Here is a 25,622-nt window from a genome sequence, read left to right on the forward strand (position 1 = left end):
TCAGTGATTCAGCCATGATGATGTACAAGAATGGAGAAAGCGGACAACCTTGCCTCAACCCTCGTGTGCTTTGGAAAAATTTACTGGGCCAACCATTGATTAATGGAGCTATCCATGGATTTGATATACATGCCTGGATAATCTCTATGAAATTTATTGAAAAGCCAAACTTTTTGAGAGCCACTGCAAGAAAGTTATGGTTAACTCTATCAAAAGCATTAGCCATATCTAACTTAACAATCATTCCTCTCTCCTTTCTTTGGATACTGCTGTGAATAGCCTCTTGAACAATTATCACATTGTCTGTGATTTGTCTCTTGGGGACAAATCCTCCTTGGTTTTCTGAAACTATTTTCGGAAGTAATTTTTTCATTCTGTTTGCTAGAATTTTGGTGAGTATCTTATAAGACGAGTTGCAAAGTGTGATTGGCCTATATCTGTTAAAAGTTATAGGATTGGGTTCTTTGGAAATGAGGGCTAGGAAGGAGGATTTTGTATTTCCTACAATGTTTTTTTTTTTTTTGGAAAGCATTTTTGAGCATTCTCATTAGATCTTTTTTGATAATTTCCCTATGTTGTATGTAAAAGGCCATTGTAAACCCATCTGGACCTGGTGCCTTATCAAGGTGGAGATTCCACATAGCTTCTTTGACTTCTTCCTCAGTAATTTCTTTGTCTATTTCCTTGTTTTGCTGGTCGCTTATCTTGCTTTTTATATGCTGCGAAATTTTTTCATTAGCTGCCTGCTAGTCACTTGTTGAGAGGAGTTCTTTAAAGTGTTTATGGGCTGCATTTTTTATTGCTTCAACTCCTTTTATTTCTTGACCATTTACTTGAATCTATTCAATCTGATTTTTGACCTCTTTATATTCATTATATTATGAAAGAAGGATGTATTTTTGTCTCTAGATTTTAGCCAGAGGTATCTTGATTTCAGTATGCTTTTCTCTTCTTCTTGCCTATTTTGCTTATATATTTCCAAATATATTTCCTTTTCTTGAATATGATCTTGCGTACTTTCTTCCTTGTTCTATTTTTCCTTGCAAAGATTATCCATTTTTTTTTGCAATTCGATTTTCCTAACTTTATCTTGGAGATCATTTTCTCTTGCCCAATTTTTTAATTGCATCCTTAGGTTCTTTAGCTTAGTTTCCCAAACATATTGGGGAGATCCTGTGACACTTTTTTTCCAATTGTCCTTTATTTGTTTGCCAAAATCTTCCTTGCTGTCCCAAATTGAATTATATTTGAAGGGAAGGGGTCCTTGATTTTCCAACTTTCCCAAGGTTAGCACCATCGGCTTGTGATCTAAAGCTGAGTTGTGAACAATTTTACTTTTCACAAGAGTAAAAGCAGCCGCTATACTTTCATGAATAAGAATTCTGTCCAACCTTTCTTTTATGTTTTTTTTCCTATTCTTTTGTTGTTCCAAGTGTATTTTCCATTGCTTAGCGGAATGTCTATTAATTTGTGTTCTTCTATTATTCCTTCAAGAGCTTCTCTTGACAGATCATTGTGAAAGATTCCTCCAGATTTTTCTTCTGTATTCCTTATCAGATTTAAGTCTCCTCCTAGGATTAAGTTCCCACTTTCTCTCTCTGTTATTTCTTCTTTAACTGATTTCTAGCATTGTTCTTTGTCTCTATAGTGATTTGGGGAGTACACATTTATAATGCTATAGTGTTATTTTGTATTGAGATTTCTCAACTCTGTTCGAATCCAGTGTCTGCTGATTTTTTGGGTCATTAATTCCCATTTTTTTTATCCCAAATTGTGTTGATTCCTCCTGATGCTCCTGTGGCTTCTAACGCTACTCCTTCATAATTTTTGTTATAGATCTGATCTGAAAATATATGATAATAGAAATAAACCCAAGAAATAACAAGATCTGAAAAGATATAGAAATGCTTCTTTATTAATCAAAACCCTTAAAGTAGGGCAACACCATACATTCACTCCTTAAGGAAGGAGAACGCTCCACAAGCCATATGCTTGTTCATACAATAATCCTTGACATCTTTCAATGGGGAGTCTCTAGCCTCTATATAGGCCTCATACATACATACAATGGGTCATTACCATGGTTCCCTCAATACCATCTATCTAATATACCATGGGCTTATTACATTATTGCTAACTACTTGTGGTCTCTTACATGATACTGGTTAACCACCTTATTTATTACTATGGCCCATCCATTATTACATTATTCCCTTGGGTACCTCCCTTTGTACCCCATATTATCCCCCTTAGGTATACTACATTCCACCCTCCTTGACATGTTTCGTCCCCGAAACATGGGAAGAACACAAATAATAAGATCTACTTAAAATAGTAGTCCACTGGTACCATGCACGTGCATCTAGGCATCCAAGAGAAAGGTGAACTCTCGATCTAGCTGGTGCCTCGCTTGCTTGAGATGGAAGTTGATCCTCGTAGATCTTCTGTGTTGATGCCATGCGGGGGCTATTGTCCTTGTAGCTAATTTGTTGCCATCTTGTTGGTTGTTTTCTTGCTGGGTGATATAGGTGGTGATATGTTGAAGTTTTAACCAACAATATATCTTTATTTAATTTACCACTTAATGGAGCCTGATTGTTATCTGGTACATGTTGTGGTGCCTGCTGTTGTTTCTTATCTTCCAATATTACTTCAACCACTGAATCCCCATCTGATGTAACATTTTCTGCTTCAGCCTCCTTGGACTCTACCTGTTTTTCTGGTACCTGGTTTGACGTTTGTATTTGATTGTCGACCATCAGTGGCTCATCATATGATATGTCAGTCCTTGAAACATCTTCTGCTTCAGCCTCTGTGGACTCTACCTGGTTATTGATGGAAATATCCTGTAATGTAATTTTCTTTTTTTTATACCAAAGCTTCAGGAATTTCTTCTGCACATTAATATTGATAGTACCCACCGATTCCATCTAAGGGTATCCCAAAACAACATCCTCATTAGCTATATCTGAAGCATAAAAATCAGAATGCAATACATACTTGTCCATAGAAATCTTCAAATCTTTATAAAATTGAACATCCTCATTATCAATATGTGCGGTTTCAATGTGTTTTGTTGAAACTTGCAATCTTTTTGCCAAATTAACATTTATAAGATTTTTCTTGCAACTAGGATTTATAGACACAACGATCTTCTCCTTCTGAATCAATCCATGAACCTGCAATAAGGAGATACCAGCAGAAAATAACCCTTTAGGTTTCTTAGTTTCCTTCTTTCCTGTAAAAATAAAATTTTTGCTAGGTTTTGTGGTTTTCTCCTTTTTAGTATGAGACGATTCGTCCAAAAGTAGTTCTTCTATTTCATCAGCGCTACATAACTTCAGAAACTCACTGTCAAGTGATTGCCACCACATAGCGGCCTCATTTTTGAAATAAGACCCTATTTTGTCCTTCCAACACCCTGGACGGTCCAACTTATGATATGCTATAAAATTTTCAATAGAAGTCCAATCATATTGTCCTTTAAAAAACTTACTGCTATAAGCCATGAAGAGGGTTTGTAAAAAAAATCGCTTAATTGACGAAAATTTGAAATGGCCACAATTCCGTCAATATTGCTCAGAATCCCTATTAGGACCTGTTTTCGGAAATGTAACAACCATTTTGCATTTTCCCATGTGGTAGAAATCCCGATCTAGGCACTGGAATTTCAAATCTGCGCTGCAACTGTCTCGCCGTCACAAAAAATTTCTAAAAAAAGTGCTGATTTTAAGTCAAAGATATCTCCCTCATTCGGACTCTGATTCGACTGATTTTTTTTTTTGAACTTGGGTATTTTTTCACAAACAATCCAGATCTGCAATTAGATTTTGCAGATTTTGCACCAGAACGTACAGATCTGCTCTGCAAACTCGCCGCCCCGAAAAATGTCTGCAACCTAATTGATTTTTAAATCAACAATATCTCCTTCATCCGAACTCTGATTCGACTGATTTTTTTTTTTTTTTTGAACTTGGGTATTTTTTCACAAACAATCCAGATCTGCAAATAAATTTTGCAGATTTTGCACCAAAACATATAGATCTGATCTGTAAACTCACCGCCCCAAAAAATTCTTGCAAAAATAAAAAAAATATTCTCCACTTTGCCCAAGAAAGTGCTCTGATACCACTTGTTATAGATCTGATCTGAAAATATATAATAACAGAAATAAATCCAAGAAATAACAAGATCTAAATAGCTATAGAAATACTTCTTTATTGATCAAAACCCTTAAGGTAGGGCAACACCATACATTCATTCCTTAAGGAAGGAGAATACTCCACAAGCCATATGCCTGTTCATACAATAATCCTTGACATTTCTCAATGGGGAGTCTTTAGCCTCTATATAGGCCTTATACATACAATACCATGGGTCATTACCATGGTTCCCTCAATACCATCTATCTAATACCATGGGTTTATTACATTATTGCTAACTACTTGTGGTCCCTTACATGATACTGGTTAACCACTTTATTTATTACTATGGCCCATCCATTATTACATTATTCCCTTGGGTACCTCCCTTTGTACCCCATATTATCCCCCCTAGGTATACTACAATTTTTTAGTTTTTGAATCTTTTTTTTATTTTCTTGTTTGTTTAGTTTGGTCTCTTGGATCATATATATGTCTGGTTGTTCCTTGGCTAAAATATCTCGAGCTGCATTGACTTTAAAGGAGGTGCCAAGGCCGCGACAATTCCAAGAGACCACTATCATTATTTACTGTTGTGTTGGTGTGGTCCTCCCTTTCCTCTTTGCTGAGTTTTTTCATGACTTCCTGTTTGTTTCCCAAGGAATGAATCCATTAGTTGTTGCGTTCCTAGGGCTATTTTTTTAGCTGCTGCATCATCTCTAATTTCTTTATTGGATTGCCTTCCCACTTTTTTTTGCTGATCCCAGGCTTGGGGGATTTCTTTGGCTTTGTTTCTAGTTAGAATGTGGTCCACTGAGGGAGGAGGTGGAGAGGATATAGGGTTAGGGGAGGATATGAGAGCTAAAGAGATGGGGTTTGAAGGTGGGGATTTGGGAGAGGGTGGATCAAAGGAGTCTTCTAATGGCTCAAAAGGATTCGGAGTTGTGTGATCAGGAGGGGTAACCTTCGCTGGAGGCTGAGAGGTTGTTTCATTTGCTTCTTGGGACTGATAGATATTTGATGCGGTTTGCTTATTGGTAGGTTTTTTCCTTTTCACTTGTTCCCATGTAGGTTCTTGCTCTTCTACATTTTCATGCTCTATTTTTTTAGGACACCTATTTGCAAAATGACCATACTCGTGACATACCTTGCATTTAAATGGTATTTGCTCGTAGTCCAGTTGCTGAATGTGTGTCCACTGGTCGAACTTAATCTTTATTGCCTCTGGGAGGCCTTTTCTGAGATCTACTTCCACACATATTCTTGCACATGCGTGCATGTTGTCTTTTGGCTCACATCTGTCAATATATTTTCCCACTGCGTTTCCTATAGCCTTTACAGATTCGTCTCCCCAGCAGTGAAGAGGAAGATGCGGGAGCCTGACCCACACAGGCACTGCATTTGGGACATCCATCTCCGGATTAAAGTTTGGCATGCACCTATTTAGGTATAAACCTCTAGAGTCCATGAAGTAAGGTCCGTTTCTAAATATTAGATCTCTATCCTCCTTTGTTTCAAAGAGAAAGGTGTAGTATCCCCTTCCACAGAATTGTATTGCTATCTTCCCCTGTGTGGTTGCATTCCAGTTTCTTTCCACCCATTTTTGCACTGATTTGGGTGAAGGCCATAGCCCTGTGAACTGTCCAACAAGTCCGCGTTCTGCTAGAGAGATGGCTGCTCTTCTTGGAAGTGCTGGAGGGAGAGAAATCTCTGGGATACTTTCAAGTTTCTTTACAAATTTATTGACTGATGGCCTGTTCCTTGGAGCTCCATTCTCTGCGATCAAAGATGCGAAGGCTTCTGCGTTTTCTTCATTCCCTGGCTGCGTGGAAGAGTGAGGATCTCCCTCCTCAGAGGGCTGCATGGTTTGGTTGGCCTCAGCAGCAGGAGGCTGCCGAGAGAGGGATCTGTAGGGGCAGCGGCAGCTAGGTCAACGCAGGCTCGAGCTGGGCTGTTGCATGCGCGGTTTTTTTCTACAAGACTGGTATCATTATTGATTGAATTTCAGTTTAACAATAGATGGTGAATACTATTATAGTATAAGAAATGTTGAGAAATTTTAACCTTAATCTATTTTATGCAACTGAATTTCTTATACGGATGTAACTGTTGAAGTATGCACTCTTTTGTGTGATAATGATTTATAAATTTTTGCATGGGATTGAATGTTAGCTGGGTGAGGATGCTGAATTTTTTCCACTAGGATGTGTATGCTGATTTTCCTATATGTGTGGATCCAACCTATGATCATTGTTTCAGACAAAAGAGGGTTATGAATATTGAACATCGGCTATGCGTGAGGAAATTTACATGGAGATTATTTTTGTCTTCTGGCTGTTATACTGCATATTTTGTTTATACTTATAATTAGACATACTAAATGCCTACAATATATTGACCTTCTGCAGCTTAGATCAAAATTTTACCTGCGTAAGTTTGTCTTTCTTGACATGGGTTGCAGGTCATTGGTGCATACCGTTCTGGAAAATCATTTCTTCTCAATCAGCTTCTATCTCTTTCTTGTGAAGAAGGTTATACAATTTTCCACCACTAAAATTTATGATTTAAACGAAGGCTTGAAGTTTTGAAGTCTTTCACTAAAGTTACTTCTTTTTTAATTTGTATGGAAACTAGATAATAGTAGCTCAGGACTAACTGAGGCATCTATGTGTGCAGGTTTTGGTGTTGGGCATATGCGTGACACGAAAACAAAAGGTTAAACATCATCTAGGCGCATTAGCTATTGAAATTTTCAAATACGTATATGCTTTTATATTGCAATGACTGTATTTTCTCCCATTTTTCATGAGTGCAAGGGAGGTGTATTTCATCATTGATGCTGCAGGTATTTGGGTTTGGGGTAAACCACTAGAAATGGATATTGGAGGAGTGAGGACATCTATTTTATTTCTTGATACAGAAGGTTTTGAAAGCGTTGGAAAATCGAATGTCTATGATGACCGGCAAGTTTTTAGCTTTGGTTGTGAATTACGGTTGCACATAAGTAAAAGATAATCTGAAATTGTTTCATATTTAATTAGAGTCTGAAGAACTGAGTTATTTTGATGATTGTTGTCCCTGTTTCAGGATATTTGCTCTAGCGACAATCATGAGTTCTGTTCTCATCTACAATCTGCCTGAAACGGTTTGTTTACCTTAGATGGAAACTTTGTGTTATTTCTCTGGGAATTTAATAGTTGAAGATCTCTGTAAGAGCAGTAATTCAAATCTAGAATTTATGCTATTTTATTCCATAATACTATAGTTATAATGTTACAGAAACTATTGCTCATTTTCTTTGAGCCTATTTTTTGACTTGTATGTTGGTGTTAGAAACAATAGACACAAATGGTGGCTAGTTATCTACTCTGCTCTCCATGGCATCCTTGAGGATTGTAGCATAATGCCATAAAGTGGATGAGGTATTGATTCTTTCTCAACACTTGACTTGATATTTCAGGTCCGTGAAGCAGATATATCTCGACTATCCTTTGCTGTTGAGCTTGCACAAGAGTTTTATGGCAGGTCTCCAAAATATATCTTGTTATTTAATACATGCTAGATATAAGCAATCCTTTTTATCTGTTTTGGTATAAAGCATCTTTATGTGATATTTTCTGATGCTGCCTTTTCTCTCTTGTTTGAATTTGTTTTACTTGGGACCATCTACAGAGTGAAGGTAAGGAAGACAAGACTGACAGACTACCATTTTGATAACATCCTCAAATACATCTTACTTTCATTTTGCTGTTAAGCTATCATAAAAGTTTGGAAATAATTGAACATCAAAATTGATTTTATAGGGACGCGACATTGCTTTCCAACCTGCAAAGCTTTTATGGCTTATCCAGCGTGATTTCCTTGGTAATTCTGAAGGATACCCTTCTAGTTGTTTTTTGTTCAAGTAGACTGCACATTGATTTAATTGTCCTGGATGCAGTGATATATATATATATAATTTTGTTATTTAGAATCAACGGGAACGTCTCATTAATTTTATAGTAAATTTAGGAGTTTGAATTCATAAAACTTGTCCTTTTACAAATTTTTTACTTTTTTGAAATTGAAACAAAATTTATATATAACTTACAGAGCTACGTTTGTAGCAATAGAGGATCCAGAATCGAACTGGACACGTATTTTGTTATGACTATCAAAGTGTTACTTTAGCAATGGATAAAGTTGACTACTTCATACATATTGAACTATCAAAATAAGGCTAGTAACAACTAGAAACCACAAAACAACAAATGTAGATTCCCACGGTTGCTTGCTACTATCATCATCATTTTGGAATGTGATTTTGATGAGTTGGGTGTTGAATTTGAACTTTTCCTGTTATAAACTTATTAATAATCCCTTGACTTTCCTTTGAAGAAATATTTTGGTTTCCCTTTGAGATGCATTAAATGCTATGTGCAATGTCCACAGAAGGAAAGACTGTGCAGCAAATGGTGAATGAAGCTCTCCAACAGGTTCCCAATCCTACAGGTTGGTATCACAGATATATCTCTTTTTTCTTATCTGGATCTTAAACCTTGAAATAAGTTTTACATGATTCATGTGGAGGAACCGTCTCTAATCATTATACTAAGAATTTCCTTCTTGATTGCAGGGAACAAAAATATTGAGCAGGTATTTAAAACTTAATATTGCACTTGAAAGGGAATTCACTTTGTTGTTACCTTTATAACACTTTCACTTGTAACATTGCATATTCTCTGGCTGATCCAGGTTAATCAAATTCGAGAATCTTTGGAAATTCTGGGAGAAAACAGCACAGCTTTCAGTTTACCACAAGTGAGTGTGTAGGTCCAATCTAAGTTCTAACTATTTTTGGAGTCATGAAACTGATTGAAGAAATGAGAAGTATGTTGATTATCGATTGTTCTTATAACTTTATATGACAAGTAAATGAAGCCGATGTTGAACAACTATTCGTACGTTTCTGTTTCCCATCTTGGGGGCCTCAAGTTGCTTATGCTGCAATGGTGGAAAAGTCTCCAATTTCTCCCAATTTTTCTAATTTTTAAAATATTAGCCTTCAGAGCATTTGTGAGTTTTCAGATCTGAATATATGCCTGCTGAGTTTTGCTGATTTTTCCCAAATTTTCTGATTTTTCCGAGTTGACGACCCTTGCTGATTTTTTTCATGCTGAGTTTTGCAACGCTGGGTTAGATAAAGTTATTTTATTTAAGTCCAAAAAGTTACTCAAAACTAGGTTAAAGGGACCAAAAGATACACCCAGTGTAAGTACAATGTGGGAGTGCAAAGGCAACTCATAAAAGTGCTGAAAGGAAAAAAAAAAACTAAAGGAGGTAAACAAAGAATTAGGTATCTATCCAAGAGCTATAAATAAAAAAAAAATTAATAATGTAGATGTCGTGATATAATCATAATCCCCCAGATTGGAGATCTTACAACTGTATGAGACAGGGAGGGAGATATGATGTCAAACCCTGCTAATCCTTATGGTTGAGGGTGAGGGAGGGTACCAAGATGCGGGCTCGCTATCAATGTGATTGGTCATAATGGAGATGATCTACTTGTTAGCATTATAGGCATAATCTTCACATCTAGGTATTGTTATCACAAACTCTCACTTGTTGAGATAAAGTCCAAATGTTCAAGTGCAATCTGAGTGAAACTCATAGGAAGGTCACTGCCACCTCACCAACCCTCACTTTAGGCCGACTCTCCTCTGGCTCAAAGGGGGCTTCCAAGAATAATACAAGATAATGTCCGCTCAGCACTAGACAAGCACATTTGCACTTAATGCATCCAACAAATGAATCCATACGACTTCAAGAAACCACTTACTTAGGAGATTTTTGTTCATCCATAAACCTTAGCATGAAACACCAAAAAAATCACAAAAAATCATCCACAAATAGTCTCCTAAATGAGGTGCCATAGTTTTCCATCCATAGCACCAACTCCAAGACGAAAGAACAACAAATTTCAGAAATTTTGAGACTTGCTAATGGATTTCTCCACCAATTCATAATTTCAACCATGAGAAAATGATGAGGAAGTGCATCTCTATTTATAGGGGAGATGTTCAACTTCCTTTACATTAACATGTTGATTTTGTAAGCCAAAATCCCCTGATCTAGCCTATGTACGGACAAAAGAATCTCCACAAATGAAGGGAATAGGGGGTGGGCCATCTCCACAAAAGAAGGGAATAGCCTTCAAAGGCCCTTCAAGAGTGCAGCATCCATCTTCCAAAGGTGCTTCAACAATGTTCATTCCTCTAATCAAACCTTTTTATTACACTTCCAAAGTGGGGTGCATAGGCCCCAAACGTCCAAAGAATCATGTGAAAATGGTTGTTCTGCTAATAAATTCTTTCTTACTGTCCAAGTAACCATCCAAACAACGACAATGGCCTCCAAACCAAAATATATTTGTATAGAAAAGCTCCAAGTAACCATCCAAACAATGAGAGTGGCCTCTAAACCAGAATATATTTGTATAGCAAAGCCTCTATAATGCAACATTGTTATATACCTAGGGGGGATAATATGGGGTACAAAGGGAGGTACCCAAGGTAATAATGTAATAATGGGAGGGGCCATAGTAATAAATAAGGTGGTTAACCCATATCATGTAAGGGACCACAAGTAGTTAGTAATAATGTAATGGGCTCATGGTATTAGTTTGATGGTATGAGGGAACCATGGTAATGACCCATGATATTGTATGTATGAGGCCTATATAGAGGCTAGAGACTCCACGTCAAGGCAATGTCAAGGATTATTGTATGAACAAGCATATGGCTTGTGGAGTGTTCTCCTTCCTTAAGGAGTGAATGTATGGTGTTGCCCTACCTTAAGGGTTTGATCAATAAAGAATCATTTCATATTATTTCTGGGTTTATTTGCATTATCTTATATTTTCATATCAGATCTATAATATTTTTGGGTTAGATCTATAACAAGTGGTATTAGAGCTCTTTCTTGGGCAAAAAAGTAGAATTTTTTTTATTTTTTGCAGGATTTCTGAGGCAGCAAGTTGTAGATCAGATCTGTACATTTTGGTGCAAGATCTGCAAAATCTAATTGCAGATCTGGATTCTTTGTGAAAAAATAGCCAATTTCAAAAAAAAAATCGGTTGAATCGGAGTCCGAATGAAGGAGATATCACTAATCTAAAAATCAGTGGTGTTGTAGACAATTTTTCGGGGCAGCGAATTTGCGGCGCAGATCTGGACGTCCTGGCACAAGATCTGCAAAATCTAATTGCAGATCTGGATTTTTTGTGAAAAAATACCCAATTTCAAAAAAAAATTAGTCGAATCGGAGTCCGGATGAGGGAGATATCGCTGATTTAAAATCAACTCTTTTTTGTAGAAATTGTGGTGACGGCGGGAGAGTAGCAGCGCAGATTTGAAATTTCAGTGTTTGGATCAGGATTTCTATCACATGGGCAGATGCAGAATGGTTGTTCCATTTCCGAAAACAGGTTATAATAGGAATTCTGAGCAATATTGACGGAATTGTGACCATTTCAAATTTTTGCCAATTTTTTCTGTAATGGCGGGCCTAGGTCAGAATTTCAGGGACTTGTATAAATTTGATGGCTCTTATCCAGCCAAATGGCTAGCACAAATGGAGAAATATTTTAGATTGAATTACATCATGGATGATGAGACTTAGTTGAGTGTGGGAACAATGTACTTGGACAATGAAAGACGACAATGGTAGCAATGGCATCAACATTGCTATCGAAGGCCCTTGACTTGGGACACATTCACAAAAGATCTTATGGACCACTTTGACCGTAAAACTAATCTTGTGGATAAGCTCACACAAACAAACACACAACCTAGCAAAGATTTTATTTTAAAGAAGGAAACCAATGAACCTAAAGAGTTATTTTCTGCTGGTATCTCCTTATTGCAGGTTCATGGATTGATTCAGAAAAAGAAGATCATTGTTTCTATAAATCCTAGTTGCAAGCATAATTTCATCAATGGTAATTTGGCAAAAAAAATTGCAAATTCTAGCAAATCACATTGAAAACACACAAGTGGAGAATGAAGATGTTCTAGTGTATAAGGATTTGAAGATTTATATGGATAAGTATGTGTTGCATGGTGATTTTTATACTTCAGAGATGGATAATATGGATGTTGTTTTGGGATATCCTTGGATGGAATCTGCGGGTACTATCAATATTAATGTGCAGAAGAAATTCCTGAAGCTCTGGTATAAAAAGAAGAAAATTACATTACAGGATATTTCCATCAATAAACAGGTAGAGTACATGGAGGCTGAAGCAGAAGATGTTCCAGGGACTGACATATCAGATGATGAGCCTTTGATGATCGACAATCAAACACAAACAGAGGCTGAAGCAAAAAAGGTTACAGGTACATCAGATGAGGGCTCAGTGGTTGAAGTCATATTGGAAAAGAAGACACCACAACAGGCACCACAGCAGGGTGAATTAAAGAAAAAGACACCGTGGGTTAAAACTTCAACATATCATCACCCACATCACCCCGCAAGAAAACAACCAACAAGATGGCAACCAATTAGCCACAAGGACAACAACCCCCGTATGACGGATAGCGAGGAGCGAAGATCCACCTACTACACATCAACACAGAAGAGTTGTCACGGTCAACTTCCATCTCAAGCGAGCGAGGCACCAATGAGATCGAGGGTTCACCTTTCTCTTGGATGGCTAGATGCACGTGCATGGTACCAGTGGACTACTCTTTTGAGTAGATCTTATTATTTGAGTTCTTCCCATGTTTCAGGGATGAAACATGCTAAGGGGGGTGGAATGTTATATACCTAGGGGGGATAATATGAGGTACAAAGGGAGGTACCCAAGGTAATAATGTAATAATGGGAGGGGCCATAGTAATAAATAAGGTGGTTAACCCATATCATGTAAGAGACCACAAGTAGTTAGTAATAATGTGATGGGCCCATGGTATTAGTTTGATGGTATGAGGGAACCATGGTAATGACCCATGGTATTGTATGTATGAGGCCTATATAGAGGCTAGAGACTCCACGTCAAGGCAATGTCAAGGATTATTGTATGAACAAGCATATGGCTTGTGGAGTGTTCTCCTTCCTTAAGGAGTGAATGTATGGTGTTGCCCTACCTTAAGGGTTTGATCAATAAATAATCATTTCATATTATTTCTGGGTTTATTTGCATTATCTTATATTTTCATATCAGATCTATAGTATTTCTGGGTTAGATCTATAACAAACATGTTGACCTTGCCACCTACACCTACCTACAGTTAGTGAGAAAAGCCTTTAACCCCACAAGGTGTGGTTGGTGGCAAAGAACCTAGAGAAGGGGTTGTCACCTATTCCCAACTCTCTCCATTTAAGCTATCTCCTAGGTTAGCTATGGGGGGTGGTCCTTAAAGGAAAACTAAGTTAAAGATGTGAGTTTTCTAGGAGAGTTGTTAGAGTTAAATAGATTACTTCTTAAGATTTATAAGCAAATGTGATATGAGCAATAACCATCAACAACCATCAATATAAAACATATGAACAACTAGTGCCTTCAAGTAAATTTCTCTAAAATGAAATTATATTTTCTTAAATGAGGTGAAATGCTTTCAAATGGAAAGCAAAAGTAATCATGAAAAGTGAAACAAGAAACTGTTAGCACAAGATACTATAAATGTAAAATACAAGAATGCTTTTAAGATAAACAAATTTATGAATCAAAGCATGTGAAGCTATCTTGCCCAAAAGGAAACAATTAGTAATCTACTTATGAGAATGTAAATGAGATGATAGAAAAAACTCAAATGCTATACCAAGATGACAACATGCAATTAAGTTTGCAACTCAAAATAATAGTACTTGAAAGTTGTTAATTTTAGGTATGTTCTATGCTTAGAGCAATTTATTTCAATTTTCACAGTTAGCTCCATATCTTTTCCAGATTAGCAATCACATCAGCATTAAAGTAAACTGCAGATAGAACATAAACATAAATCGCAGAAGACAAGCCAAGACAAGATGACACAAGATGTGGCGCTAGCCAGGGACAAACCCCAATGTAGGGAAACCCTTGATCAATTCTTCTTATATATTCTTCAATAGTTCAGCAGAGAGAGAGATAGATAGTACGTTTACAACAGAAGTCAACACTTTGACTTATCTAGATAAGAGCATAGATCATCTCTAAGAAGATGATACATGAGATCAGTTGAATACATGCTGCTTCAACTAATTCTCCAAGGTGACTCCTTCACCTATCATTGTGCTGCATTTCGTCATCATGCTGCACCTCACCGCGCTGCACCCATCATCACTATGTTGCATCTCATCACGCATCATTAATCATGACTGTACCCATCACTGTGTTGCATTATGTGCCATTGCTGCACCATGTTGCCATCCTGACCTATGTGTTGGCTACACCTTGCTTGCTTGTTGTCCCTAGTGTTAGGATTCCAAGAAACTCTCCTAGGTTGTAGCTCGGAGATGCCTGGTAACATATAAATTCAACTATTGTTGCAGGTTTAATGGAAGGAATGATGGTTTGGTTCAAGCCAGATAACCACTTCTACTTTGTTTCACTCCAGACATGCATGAACACCCCCAGACTACAAGGCTTTAGACCACCAATTGCTCATAGTTTGAGGTATTAGGTGAATATGGAGAATACTAACCACACCAGCAGATGCACAAGACCATGTGATGGCCGGCTGCAACTAGTAAAGAAATCTATAAATCTAATCTACTAATGCAAAGACAGAATGATAGCACTCCTGCATTAGCTAGAAAGAAACCTGGACCACCTATTCAATGATGCGTACAAGATTCTAGCACAGAGATAAGATGACAGTTATCTAGTGTTAAACCTCAAAAATCAAGAACATAGCATATCAGGCACAGTTTAGAACAGAGGGAAATGGAAAGTGAGCAGTTAACAGCAAAGGAAGCTTGTATTAGTTGAAAATGAAGACGAGACGCTGCAAGTGACAAAATATCTACAGTCTCCAGAAGTTGAACCTTACATCAAATGCCAACCTTGATTACATCTTGCTTCTGGGTATTTATAGATTTACATTGCAAGGACACTTGGTCATTTAGGTATGGAAGGGTCATAATTGACCACCAACCGCATTTAATTGCCTGATGGAGTCTCTGAGTGTGTTTGCTTGCTTCAGTGAATGAATCTGATTTGCTCAGGTGTTGTGCTGTCCCTTTTGGCCGTTGGAGTGCTCGTACCAGTGGATTCCATAACTGATAAATTCAGTTACAGGGTCGTGTTGTGTCCTTTTCCCTTTTGGCCATGTCTTCTGTTAAATATGGTTGTTGGGAACTGACTGTGACTGGTACTGGCAAACTGGTTATCTCCTTCCTCGGGCAACAGAGTGGTTAAGGACATGGAATGCATGGGCAAATAATCAATCAGGATGAGAAGGAAAGATGACCGTCAGATCGAGGAAACGGACGGCAGAGATGGCTCGACGGAGGCCGTCGGCCGAGGTTAGAGCAGGGTGAATTGGGGCCATCAGATCTTGGGTGGACAGATCGGACGGTCATCGGGCTAAGGAGCTGCGCGGTCATTTAACGGGTGCGGGCAGTTTGGATGGGCGGTAATGGTTTTCATCGCACCGCTTTCGGGTCCTAAGCGATAAAAGCCGGGAGTCATGCGATTCCATTTAGTAATCGACACGTAGCAGCGGATGAGAGAAAAAAATGCTCTCATCACGCGCTATCATTCGATTGAGTTGCGGGCGCGAAAACAGCGAAAAGCGTCGGATTGTGGCAGAGAAGGATCTGACGGTGGAGAGTAATCGGACAGGTTACTTTATCGGGCGCGATGTGGGCCGTTAGATCGGCGGGGTTAATCAACGGCGGGAAAGAGGCGCGATGGGTTTATGAGCGCGCGAGGGCATATGGGTGTGGTTCTATGACGAGATTAGGATTTGCGCTCGAGGCTAAAGTTAAAGGGGGCTTATTTTGCAGGGTTTAGCAGCAAAATAGAGGACTGGAGGGCGAAGAGAAAGCGGGATAGAAAAGACAGAAGGGAAAAATGACCGAATATGAAACCTTGTTGAGCACAACCCAACAGACCAGATCTCTTCTGTCCTTAGAAAATCAGCATTGCATAGCAGAGCTAACACCTAGCATGCTTGTTGTTGCCTAGTTGTCCCTTGCATGCTAGCTGTAACATTGCATGCTTGGTGTATTTGCTGCTAAGTATCATACAACTGTCCCAATGTTAGTTAGTTGTCCCTTGCATGTTGCTCTCCTTCGGAGACAGATGCTCCGGTTGTTTTAGTAGTTCCTGGCAGTTCTGGTAGTTCCAGCTGTTCCCAGCAGTTTCGGTTGTTCCCGGTAGTCCCGACAATTCCGGCAGTTTTGGCATTTTCGACTTTTCTGGCAATTTCGCTTTTCCAACATTTCCATCTTTTCTGGCAGTTCCGGCTTTTTTGGCAATTTCGTCTTTTCCGGCAGTTCCGATTTTTTCAGATTTTTTGGCAGTTCCGGCTTTTCTGGTAGTTCCGGCTTTTCCGGCTTTTCCGACAGTTTCGTCTTTTCCGGCTTTTCTGACAGTTCTGGCTTTTCCGCCCTCTGGATCAGGGCAACGTTATTCCTTAGGATCTCTCCTCCTAAAACCCAAAGACAAGTAGAGAGAGGAAGAGATCCCAAGTGTGTTGAAATGACTTGAAGGCCACCTCTATTTATACTAAAACGTTGAGCACAAGTGGGATTCATTTGGTTGCTGGCTGATTTTGACGAATTGTCCCATAACACAAATAAATTCATATCTCCATAAATACTTATCGGAATCAGATGATCTTTAGATCAATCCTACACCTCTCGATGAGAGGGATCCAAGAAAAATATCAATTTTCATTAATAAGATGACCCACATGGAGTTTGGCCCTAGTTGCCAATTTTAACAAAAGTGAAATCAACCATTCATGACTATGCAATTAAGTTACAAAGGTAAGCCAATTTCCAAGTACAAGAAAAGTAAACTTGTTGCAAAATTAAAAGATTACAATGTTTGCATCCAAAGTGCCTATTGAAATAAGATTTTCATGTGAAACTTTAAACCATCAAGATAGCAAGAAATTTGAGAACTTTGCAAGTAAAGTAAATGTGATGAAATAATGCTCTTAGTTTACTTTATTAGTTAACTCTAAAACAAGATTTCAATTGAACTGTAATCCTTCGACTTCACCCTCGCCTAAATATTTGGATCTTACAATGAGGAGCCAATAGAGGTAGATGGTCCCTAAAATGTCTATTCAACTAACTTAAGTTGGAGGTAAATTTTAGTGATGCTCATGGCATGTAAGTAAATTAACCAAACAATGAAAATTAAATTCAACTTGAAATGTATTTGCTTGACATGAAATAAAATGTTACTTTATGGAGAAAATTTGCCAAAATACTTTATGCATTTAAGATGTGTTTAATGGTGAAGCATAAGTAAACTTGGAACTATGTTCAAGCCAAATAAGATCAAGCAAAAAAAGGCTTGCATGCAAAAAATCTGAACTTGTTATGGACTTAAAACATGTAAATCAAACTAAAAAAACATGCGGAATGAGTGTGACGCATGATTGTGTTAATTCCCCAATTACATGAGATGCATGCAAATGAAATAGATCAAAGATCAAACCACCAAACCTCTCCAAAAGGTGGAGAGATAGGGATACCAATGGGTAAAACCCACGTTCCCAAAATCAGAAATTTTATTAGTTGTTACAAGAAAGAAAAGACAATGAAGTCTTTTTTAAAATCCAAGGAAAGTCTTAACAATTTGGCTTCAAGCCATAGATATTTCCAAGCTGAAAATTTTTGCAATTTGAGGCCCAAATAGGCTCAACAAAATTCAGATTTTGAAGAAAGAGAAGAGAGGATAAGCCTCCTCTATGGCCACGACCAAGAGAGAGAAAGAGAAGGCCAAAAGAACTCGGCTTCCCTCAAGAAGAAAAAACACGGCCTTGTCCAAGAAGAACTTGGTCTAAAAGTGAAAGAAGTCACTAAATTCGAGCCCCAAGGTCTTGCATGCAAACTTGTAAGTAGTTTTTTGATGATAAATCCTACAAGTAGCTACAAGAGAACAAGTTAGAAATGGCTATGACAACACAACAAATCTTAGTTCAGGAAAACTACAAAATATGTTACAAAATAATCTACAAGAGGCTAGGCCAAAGAGTATGAGCAAGCTTTCCTCTTTGACTAGCCATGACTTGGCTCTTTGAAATAGCGAAATATTGATAAATGAAGTGCAATATGTGAACAAGAAATTTTTTAACGTGATTTTGATGCAATAAATAAGAGCCTAAAACTAAAAATAACGCCTGCAAGAGAAATCAAAATAGATGAGATTTTAGAATTTAACTCATGCGGGTTCTCCTTGAATATTTTCAAGAGGTTTGGTTTCTCTGAGAATTTCCCCACTCTTGAAAGCTTGACCAAAGACGGATTCTTCTACAAAACTTCACCACAACACATTAAATCCACATGAAATTAAATAAATGCAATGGAAAGAACTCCTAGAGATATATTTGACATCAACTAGAATGTTTATTTTCCTAGAGCAATTAAACAATTCCTATGCTAATATGAGATAGTTGCATATCAACATAACTTGAAACAAGCATGAAGGAAAAATAGCATGAAGAAGTATGTAGAAACACAATAACAACATGTCAAGAATTTACCATATGCAAGGAGAAGAACACCATCACAAACAACACCAAAATATCTTGTATTATATTGCAAATGCATGTACAATCTAGCAATGTGTCCTCAAGCCCAATAGCTTGTATTACATGATACATATGAGAGCCCATGGCTCTATTATATAGAGAGTTGGGAGCAAATCCCAAGGAAGAATGCATGTGAGAACTGAACTTGGAGCAAATCCCAAGAAAGAGCAAGTCGAGTTCCAAGTGGAGATGATAGAGACACCAAGGCAAATAGAATTCCATATGTGGCACCCAAGGAAAATCGAATTCTCTATATGGCATAGTAAACATATCCATGAGTGAACCAAAGCAATGAGATAACTCCAGTCGAACCATCCAAACTTGAACCAAGTGTTGCCACCTCAGATGATGATCCCAAAGATGCTCTGCGTAGATCCAAAGAACTGTGTGATCTCCTCCAAGAGAAACTCGTGGTCCTCCAAAGTGAAACCCGTAATCCTCCAAAGTGAAGTGCTAAGTGTAGAAGCACTCGAGCTAATAGTGAGAGAAGTCCCCACGAAATCCTCAGTGCAAATATTCCATCGAATATTCCAATGTTTTAAAAACTGGAACCGGTGACTGGACCGGTCCACCTAATGAATCGGGTTTCGAACTGGAACTGGTCGAACTGGGACTGGTTAGGTCTAAACGAACCAGTTTAAAAAAATACATTAAATAATTAATTTTTAATGAAAAAAAACTATTTTTAAGATTTAAAACCATGATTCCAAGCCAATAGAAACAAAATATGCAAGGTTTGCTCATCTATATACCATGTAAAGGTGAATATATCAAAATGGCATCGAGTGCAATACATATCCGCAACAAAATACATAATCAATGAGGCTCTAAATGGCCTCTAGAGTCCGAAAACAATGCTCTAAGCTATGGGGTCACTGAACTACTATAAGCCTACATATTAGTGATCAACATCATGATCACTCCTCATCATGATCAAACTCATCACCACTACTAGACAAGAGATCATCAGCATGAGCTACATAAATAATATGCCTCCGAGTTTGAGGACTCCTAAAACTCCTCTACAACTTTAGTAGTAGTAGCAAAAATAGACATCAAAACTACAAATCACTAATCAACATGGTCACTCATGAAACTCATCATTGATTCAACGCTACTAGGAATACATAAACATCATCAACAAGAGATACATGAGCATCATCTAGCTCAAAGTCTTCAGACTTGGATTGCTCAACCTTATAACATGATAGAAATTGAAAAGGTTTAACATGCCTTACCAATGATTTTGGTTTGAGGGAAGGGTTCATCTCCTCAACCTTATAATGTGGTAGAAAAAGATTAGCATGCCTAACCAGTTGATTTCCTTTGAGTGAAGGGTGCATTCTTGTTAAGGCCATGGTAGAGGAGTTCAAAAATCAATACCACCAACATCAACAAAGTTCAACAATCAATGCCACCACGATGAAGGTTCTTAAAGGGCTTCATGCTCTTGATCAAATGCCAATCTCATACCCTCACACATGATAGAATCAAATGGAAACATTACAAACCCCCAAACCATGAAATCCTGAAAACCATTGAGTCTGCTGAATTTTGAGTGAAATCTAAAATTTCAGTTTCTCCATATGAAATCCAATGAGGTCGAAACCACTCTCAAACATCCTGAGTCATTTCATGGTAATGTTAAAAATTTAAGAATTTAACATTACCATTAATTGCCAACATTGTTAGGGTTGAGATATGTCAAGAAAGTGAGAGGATAGGCATGTTTTTCTTGGAGGGACTATTTTTGGAGGAAAACAACCCCAAATTTCCCTCAAAACTCACAAAAATGCATTTTGTGGGGGTTATAGTTGCCCTAGCAATAAACTGCCTGATTTAGGACAAAATCGGCCAGTTTTGTCCTAAAACGCTCGGTTAAGGCAAAAAAAAGGCGAAATGAGGAGGTAAAACGAGTTTTTAAGCCAGTTTGACACGGTGGGCTTGCTAACCAGTCAGGTTGACCGGTTACCGGTTCAGACCGGCCAATTTTTAAAACACTGGAATATTCCTTTAGTGCATGAGCTCCTCCAAATAATTCGATTTTCCACATGTGCAACTGCTGCATTAACTCCAAGAAATTTGATTTTATGATATATTGGTGTATTTATGATGTAAGGTGCCCAGTCATTGTCCACATGTCCCTTGACCCAACTCTTTGACTTAGGATAATTTCCAAGTCATTTCTACGTCATTTTGTCACATGGAATAATTTATTTCTCTATTTAATTTATTTCTAGCCTAATTTATTGCCACATTTTCCACTAAACTTGGGAAATGTGGGTTTTGGGGGTCTTGAACACATTTTTGACCCCTCAAAGTGTGTCATAGTAGAAATTTGAGGGTGAGAGGTGCAAATTTTATTACTCATACCCCATACAACTTCTCTAGACATCACTTATTACATTACATATACAATTTTTATTGCAATTTCCGCCCTGCGGAAAATCTAAAAAATTAAAAAATGACTACCTAGACCTAACCAAATTCCACAAATTTTTTGTGATCTAGTATGGTAATATACATCGACTCTAGACACTAGGACTCACCCAAGGCCTCACCATCAAGCCGTACTTCGGCTTTGGTGTATATTTGGAGGAAAAAATTTGATTAATTATTAAGTCTTGGTAGGGAGATGATAATTAACCAAGTGAAAAAAACCTCCTAGAGTAATACTCACTTGTTGGCAAGGTCCCAAGCTACCTAGGCCTATTACAGACTCAATACTCATCGTTACTAGCATCACTTATTACAATTCCCGTAGGGTGTGGAATCTAGGTACAAGAGAAAATGATGAGAAGTAGTAGAGTTTAAAAACTCTAATAATCTGATGATATTGTTGATTTGGGGTAGCATCAAATGTGCTCTAGCCATGAAAATTGGCGGAGAGGCTAAAGCACATGAAATCTCCAAGACCCAGAAATGGTTTGGGGAAATTTTGCCCGGTGAAGGAGATATTAAAATAATTAATATTTTTAATGGGTTCTTAAGTCTAAACTTAGGAAAATAAAAATATTAATGGGTATTAATATAAAACTGGGTTAATTTTTTTGTAACAGTATTGAGCGATTTTTGAACTGGAGCTCCTACGTGCCCTTGCCCTGCCATATCTTCTGCTGCTTTCCACAGGCCCTCTGCCTGGCAGCCCCTGCTGCTGGGCCTCCTAGTTTCGTGTCTGGCATCCCCGCATTCGGGCTCTGCCTCCCCCTCTTTGCCAGATCCGTTTCAGGCCTCTCTGTCTGTCCCTCGCCCCTCATGGCAGGGTGCGACTCCCCCCAGCTGCAGGAGAATGATGATCAAGCTGAGATTTTTGCCTCTCTAATCTCTGAAAATGGTGCCCCTCGAATCAAACCAACAGCAACAAAGTTTGTTAAAAAACTGGCTGATATCCCTGAAATTTCTCTTCCTCCTTGTCTCCCAAGGAAAGCAGCTATCTCTCTAGCTGAAAGAGGTTTAGTCGGTCAATTTACTGGACTGTGGCCCTCCCCCAGAGCTGTTCAGAAATGGGTGGAGCGTAATTGGAGTGCAAATATTCAAGGGAAAATAGCAATAAGATTTTGTGGCAGAGGATACTATACGTTCCTCTTTGAAACCAAAGAAGACCGGAATCTTATTTTTAGAAGCGGCCCGTACTTCATGGACTCAAGAGGACTCTACTTGAACAGATGGTCCCCAGATTTCGACCCAGAAATGGATGTCCCTAATGCAGTTCCGGTCTGGGTCCGATTGCCTCACCTCCCTCTCCATTGTTGGGGAGACGAATCGGTCAAAGCAATAGGAAATGCTGTTGGAAAATACATTGATAGATGCGAACCAAAGGACAATATGCATGCCTGTGCCAGGATTTGTGTAGAAGTAGACTTGGGGAAGGGCCTCCCGGAAGCAATCAAGATCAAAGTGGACCAGTGGACTCATATTCAGCAGCTGGACTACGAACAAATCCCGTTCAAATGTAAGGTATGCCATGAATACGGTCATTTTGCTAATAGATGTAGCAAATTAAAAGAAACTGAAACGGCTGAGAATGCAGAAGTAAATGAAGACACATGGGAACAAGTCAAGAAAAAGAAAACAAACTCCAAACAATCAGGCCCAAATCCAAAACAACCCCTGGCAAAACTTGCTGCTACCTCCACCCCTCCTCTCATCATGGCCCAGCCAATACCCTCATCATCAAACCCTTTCGAATCCTTGGAAGAAGAAGAACCTTCATCCCCTCGTTCTCCCTCTCAAGGCAAAGCTTTAGCAGTCATACACTCCCCCATTCAGAACTTCCCATCCCCTCCGCCCACCATAGACCGAATCCTTACAAGAAACAAAGTCAAAGAGTCAAGCAACACCTCAGAGCAACCAAAAAAAGCAGGGAGAAAGTCGAACAAGGAAATAAGAGACGAAACAGCAGCTAAAGAAATGGCCACAGGTACTCAACAACCAATGGATTCTTTTTTGGCCAAGCAAAGAGGAAGCGAGGAAAAGCAGAAGGAGAAGAGTGGGGCTCATCAAAAATCAAGTAAGTAATGATTTTGGTCTCTTGGAATAGCAGGGATTTGGGCTCCTCTCTTAAATTCAACACAGTCCGAGATATCATTAGACAAGAACAGCTAGATATCTTTTTGATTCAAGAGACCAAAATGACCAACCAAGATTTTCAAAAATTAATGAAAAATAGAAAAGTTTTGAAGGAATAGCGACAGATTCAATGGGTGCTTTAGGAGGCATAGGTACTATATGGAATATTCAAAAATGGGAGCTCACTAGTCAAAAATTAAATAGCTGGTGGGTCAGAACTGATCTGAAAAACAAGATTACAAACGAAGAATTTACAGTGTTAAATATTTACGCCCCAAACCATTACAGGGACAAAGCATTGTGTTGGGACTCCGTCAAAACAGAGGTGCAAGAGTGTCAAAGAAGCAAGCTGGTCTTGGGAGGTGATCTGAATTTAATAAGGAACATTGAAGAAAAGATGGGAGGGAAATATCTCAATGACCCGTCAAGAGCTGCTTTGGAAGAAATTATCGAAGCCCATAAACTCATTGACATCCCCCCAGGCAATGGGAAATTTACCTGGAACAATAAAAGAGCTGGAACCCAAAATATCAAAGAAAGATTGGATAGGATCTTAATCCATGAGAGTATAGCAGCAAGATTCTCATCCATGAAAAGCAAGATTGTCCATGCCACAGCCTCTGACCACAAGCCAGTGGTTCTGATTCTAGACAGACTTGAAAACTTTGGGCCAATCCCCTTTAAATACAACAAAAATTGGGACAGCAAGGAGGAATTCAACAAGATCATTAAGGACAGCTGGGAAATCGATGTCATTGGTTCTCCTCATTTTGTATGGGAATCCAAATTAAAAAATCTAAGAGCAGCAATTAAAAAGTGGGCAAGAGAGAATGCACTAACAGAGAAAAACAAAAAAATCGAGTTGCATAGAAAGCTGGAAAACTGGAGCCAGGAAAAGGAAAACCAACAAATAACAGAGGAAGAACAAGTTCATGAAAAAGAAATTTTTATGGAATTGTACAGGCAGAACAGACATGAGGAGGAGGAGCTGAGACAAAAATCTAGATGCCTCTAGCTGAAAGCGAGAGATAAAAATACTTCCTTCTTTCTTAATAACCTCAAGCTTAGACGAGCTGGCAACCAAATAGATAAAATTCACGCTGAGGGGAAAGAAATAACCGAGCAGGAGGAAATCAAAGAAGCAGCTCACAATCATTTTAAATCTCTTTTATCAGCTGATGTTCAGCCTCTGGACAACGCTGATTTCCTTCAACTTATTGACAGTAAAATCAGTGGACAACAAAACAACGAGTTGGAGAAGGAGGTGTCTGAGGAAGAAATTAGAGAAGCTACGTGGAGCATGCATCCTGACAAAGCACCCGGTCTAGATGGCTTCACCATAGCCTTTTATAAGACACATTGGGATATAATAAAGAAAGATTTCGTCAGGATGGTCAAAAACGTTTTCAAAAAAAACAAGATGGGAGAAAACACAAAAACTTCTCATCTGGCGCTCATCCCCAAGGAGCCAAACCCCCTCTCTTTTGATTGTTTTAGACCCATCTCTCTTTGTAACTCCTCCTATAAAATAGTTACAAAAATCCTGGCAAACAGGCTAAAAAAGATCTTGCCCAGTCTCATCTCAGAGAATCAAGGAGGGTTCGTCCCAAAAAGACAGATAACGGATAATGTAATTCTAGTACAGGAAGCCATTCATAGCAGCATACAAAGAAATGAAAAAGGCATGGTCATCAAACTTGATATGGCTAATGCTTTTGACAGGGTCAGTCATCAGTTCCTAGTGGCAGTTCTTCAGAAGTTTGGAATCTCTAACAAGTTCATCAACATCATAATGGAATGCATTTCAAACCCTTGGACAGCCCCTCTGATCAATGGAAGTCCCAGCCGTTACTTTCGCAGTTCCAGAGGTTTGAGGCAAGGTTGTCCTCTCTCCCCTTTTCTTTTTATCATAATGGCAGAAAATCTAAGTATACACCTTGAGAATCAAAGGAAAAAAAGGGAGATAACCGGTATCAGCATAGCGCGAGGGATAAAAGAAATCAATCACTCTCTCTTTGCCAATGACACGCTCCTAATTGGAGGAGCCTCAAGTATAATAGCTAGGAGATTCAAGAAAAATTTAGAAACCTTCTTGGCTGTCTCAGGGGGTTTGCTCAATAATAAAAAGTGCAGAATATATACTTGGAATGTATCGCCCCAAGTAATGCAAAGGATT

At 38.4% G+C, this 25,622-nt stretch overlaps 1 protein-coding gene across 1 annotated transcript in view; it reads left to right on the plus strand.

Moving 5' to 3' along the window:
* LOC149233497 (uncharacterized) overlaps positions 1-25,622 on the plus strand; it is a 149,294-nt gene that overhangs the window by 74,138 nt on the left and 49,534 nt on the right. Inside the window, exons 3-12 of the mRNA XM_089376752.1 lie at positions 6,604-6,673; positions 6,819-6,857; positions 6,988-7,105; positions 7,230-7,287; positions 7,603-7,667; positions 7,815-7,821; positions 7,946-8,006; positions 8,574-8,633; positions 8,758-8,777; positions 8,877-8,942. Of these exons, the coding sequence (XP_089232878.1) occupies positions 6,604-6,673; positions 6,819-6,857; positions 6,988-7,105; positions 7,230-7,287; positions 7,603-7,667; positions 7,815-7,821; positions 7,946-8,006; positions 8,574-8,633; positions 8,758-8,777; positions 8,877-8,942 (564 nt within the window). The remainder of the gene's footprint in view (positions 1-6,603; positions 6,674-6,818; positions 6,858-6,987; positions 7,106-7,229; positions 7,288-7,602; positions 7,668-7,814; positions 7,822-7,945; positions 8,007-8,573; positions 8,634-8,757; positions 8,778-8,876; positions 8,943-25,622) is intronic.

The sequence above is a fragment of the Pinus tabuliformis genome, chromosome J (assembly GCF_031772625.1).
Source record: "Pinus tabuliformis cultivar Carrire ecotype Pingquan chromosome J, CPIR1, whole genome shotgun sequence".
Classification (NCBI taxonomy): Eukaryota; Viridiplantae; Streptophyta; class Pinopsida; order Pinales; family Pinaceae; genus Pinus; species Pinus tabuliformis.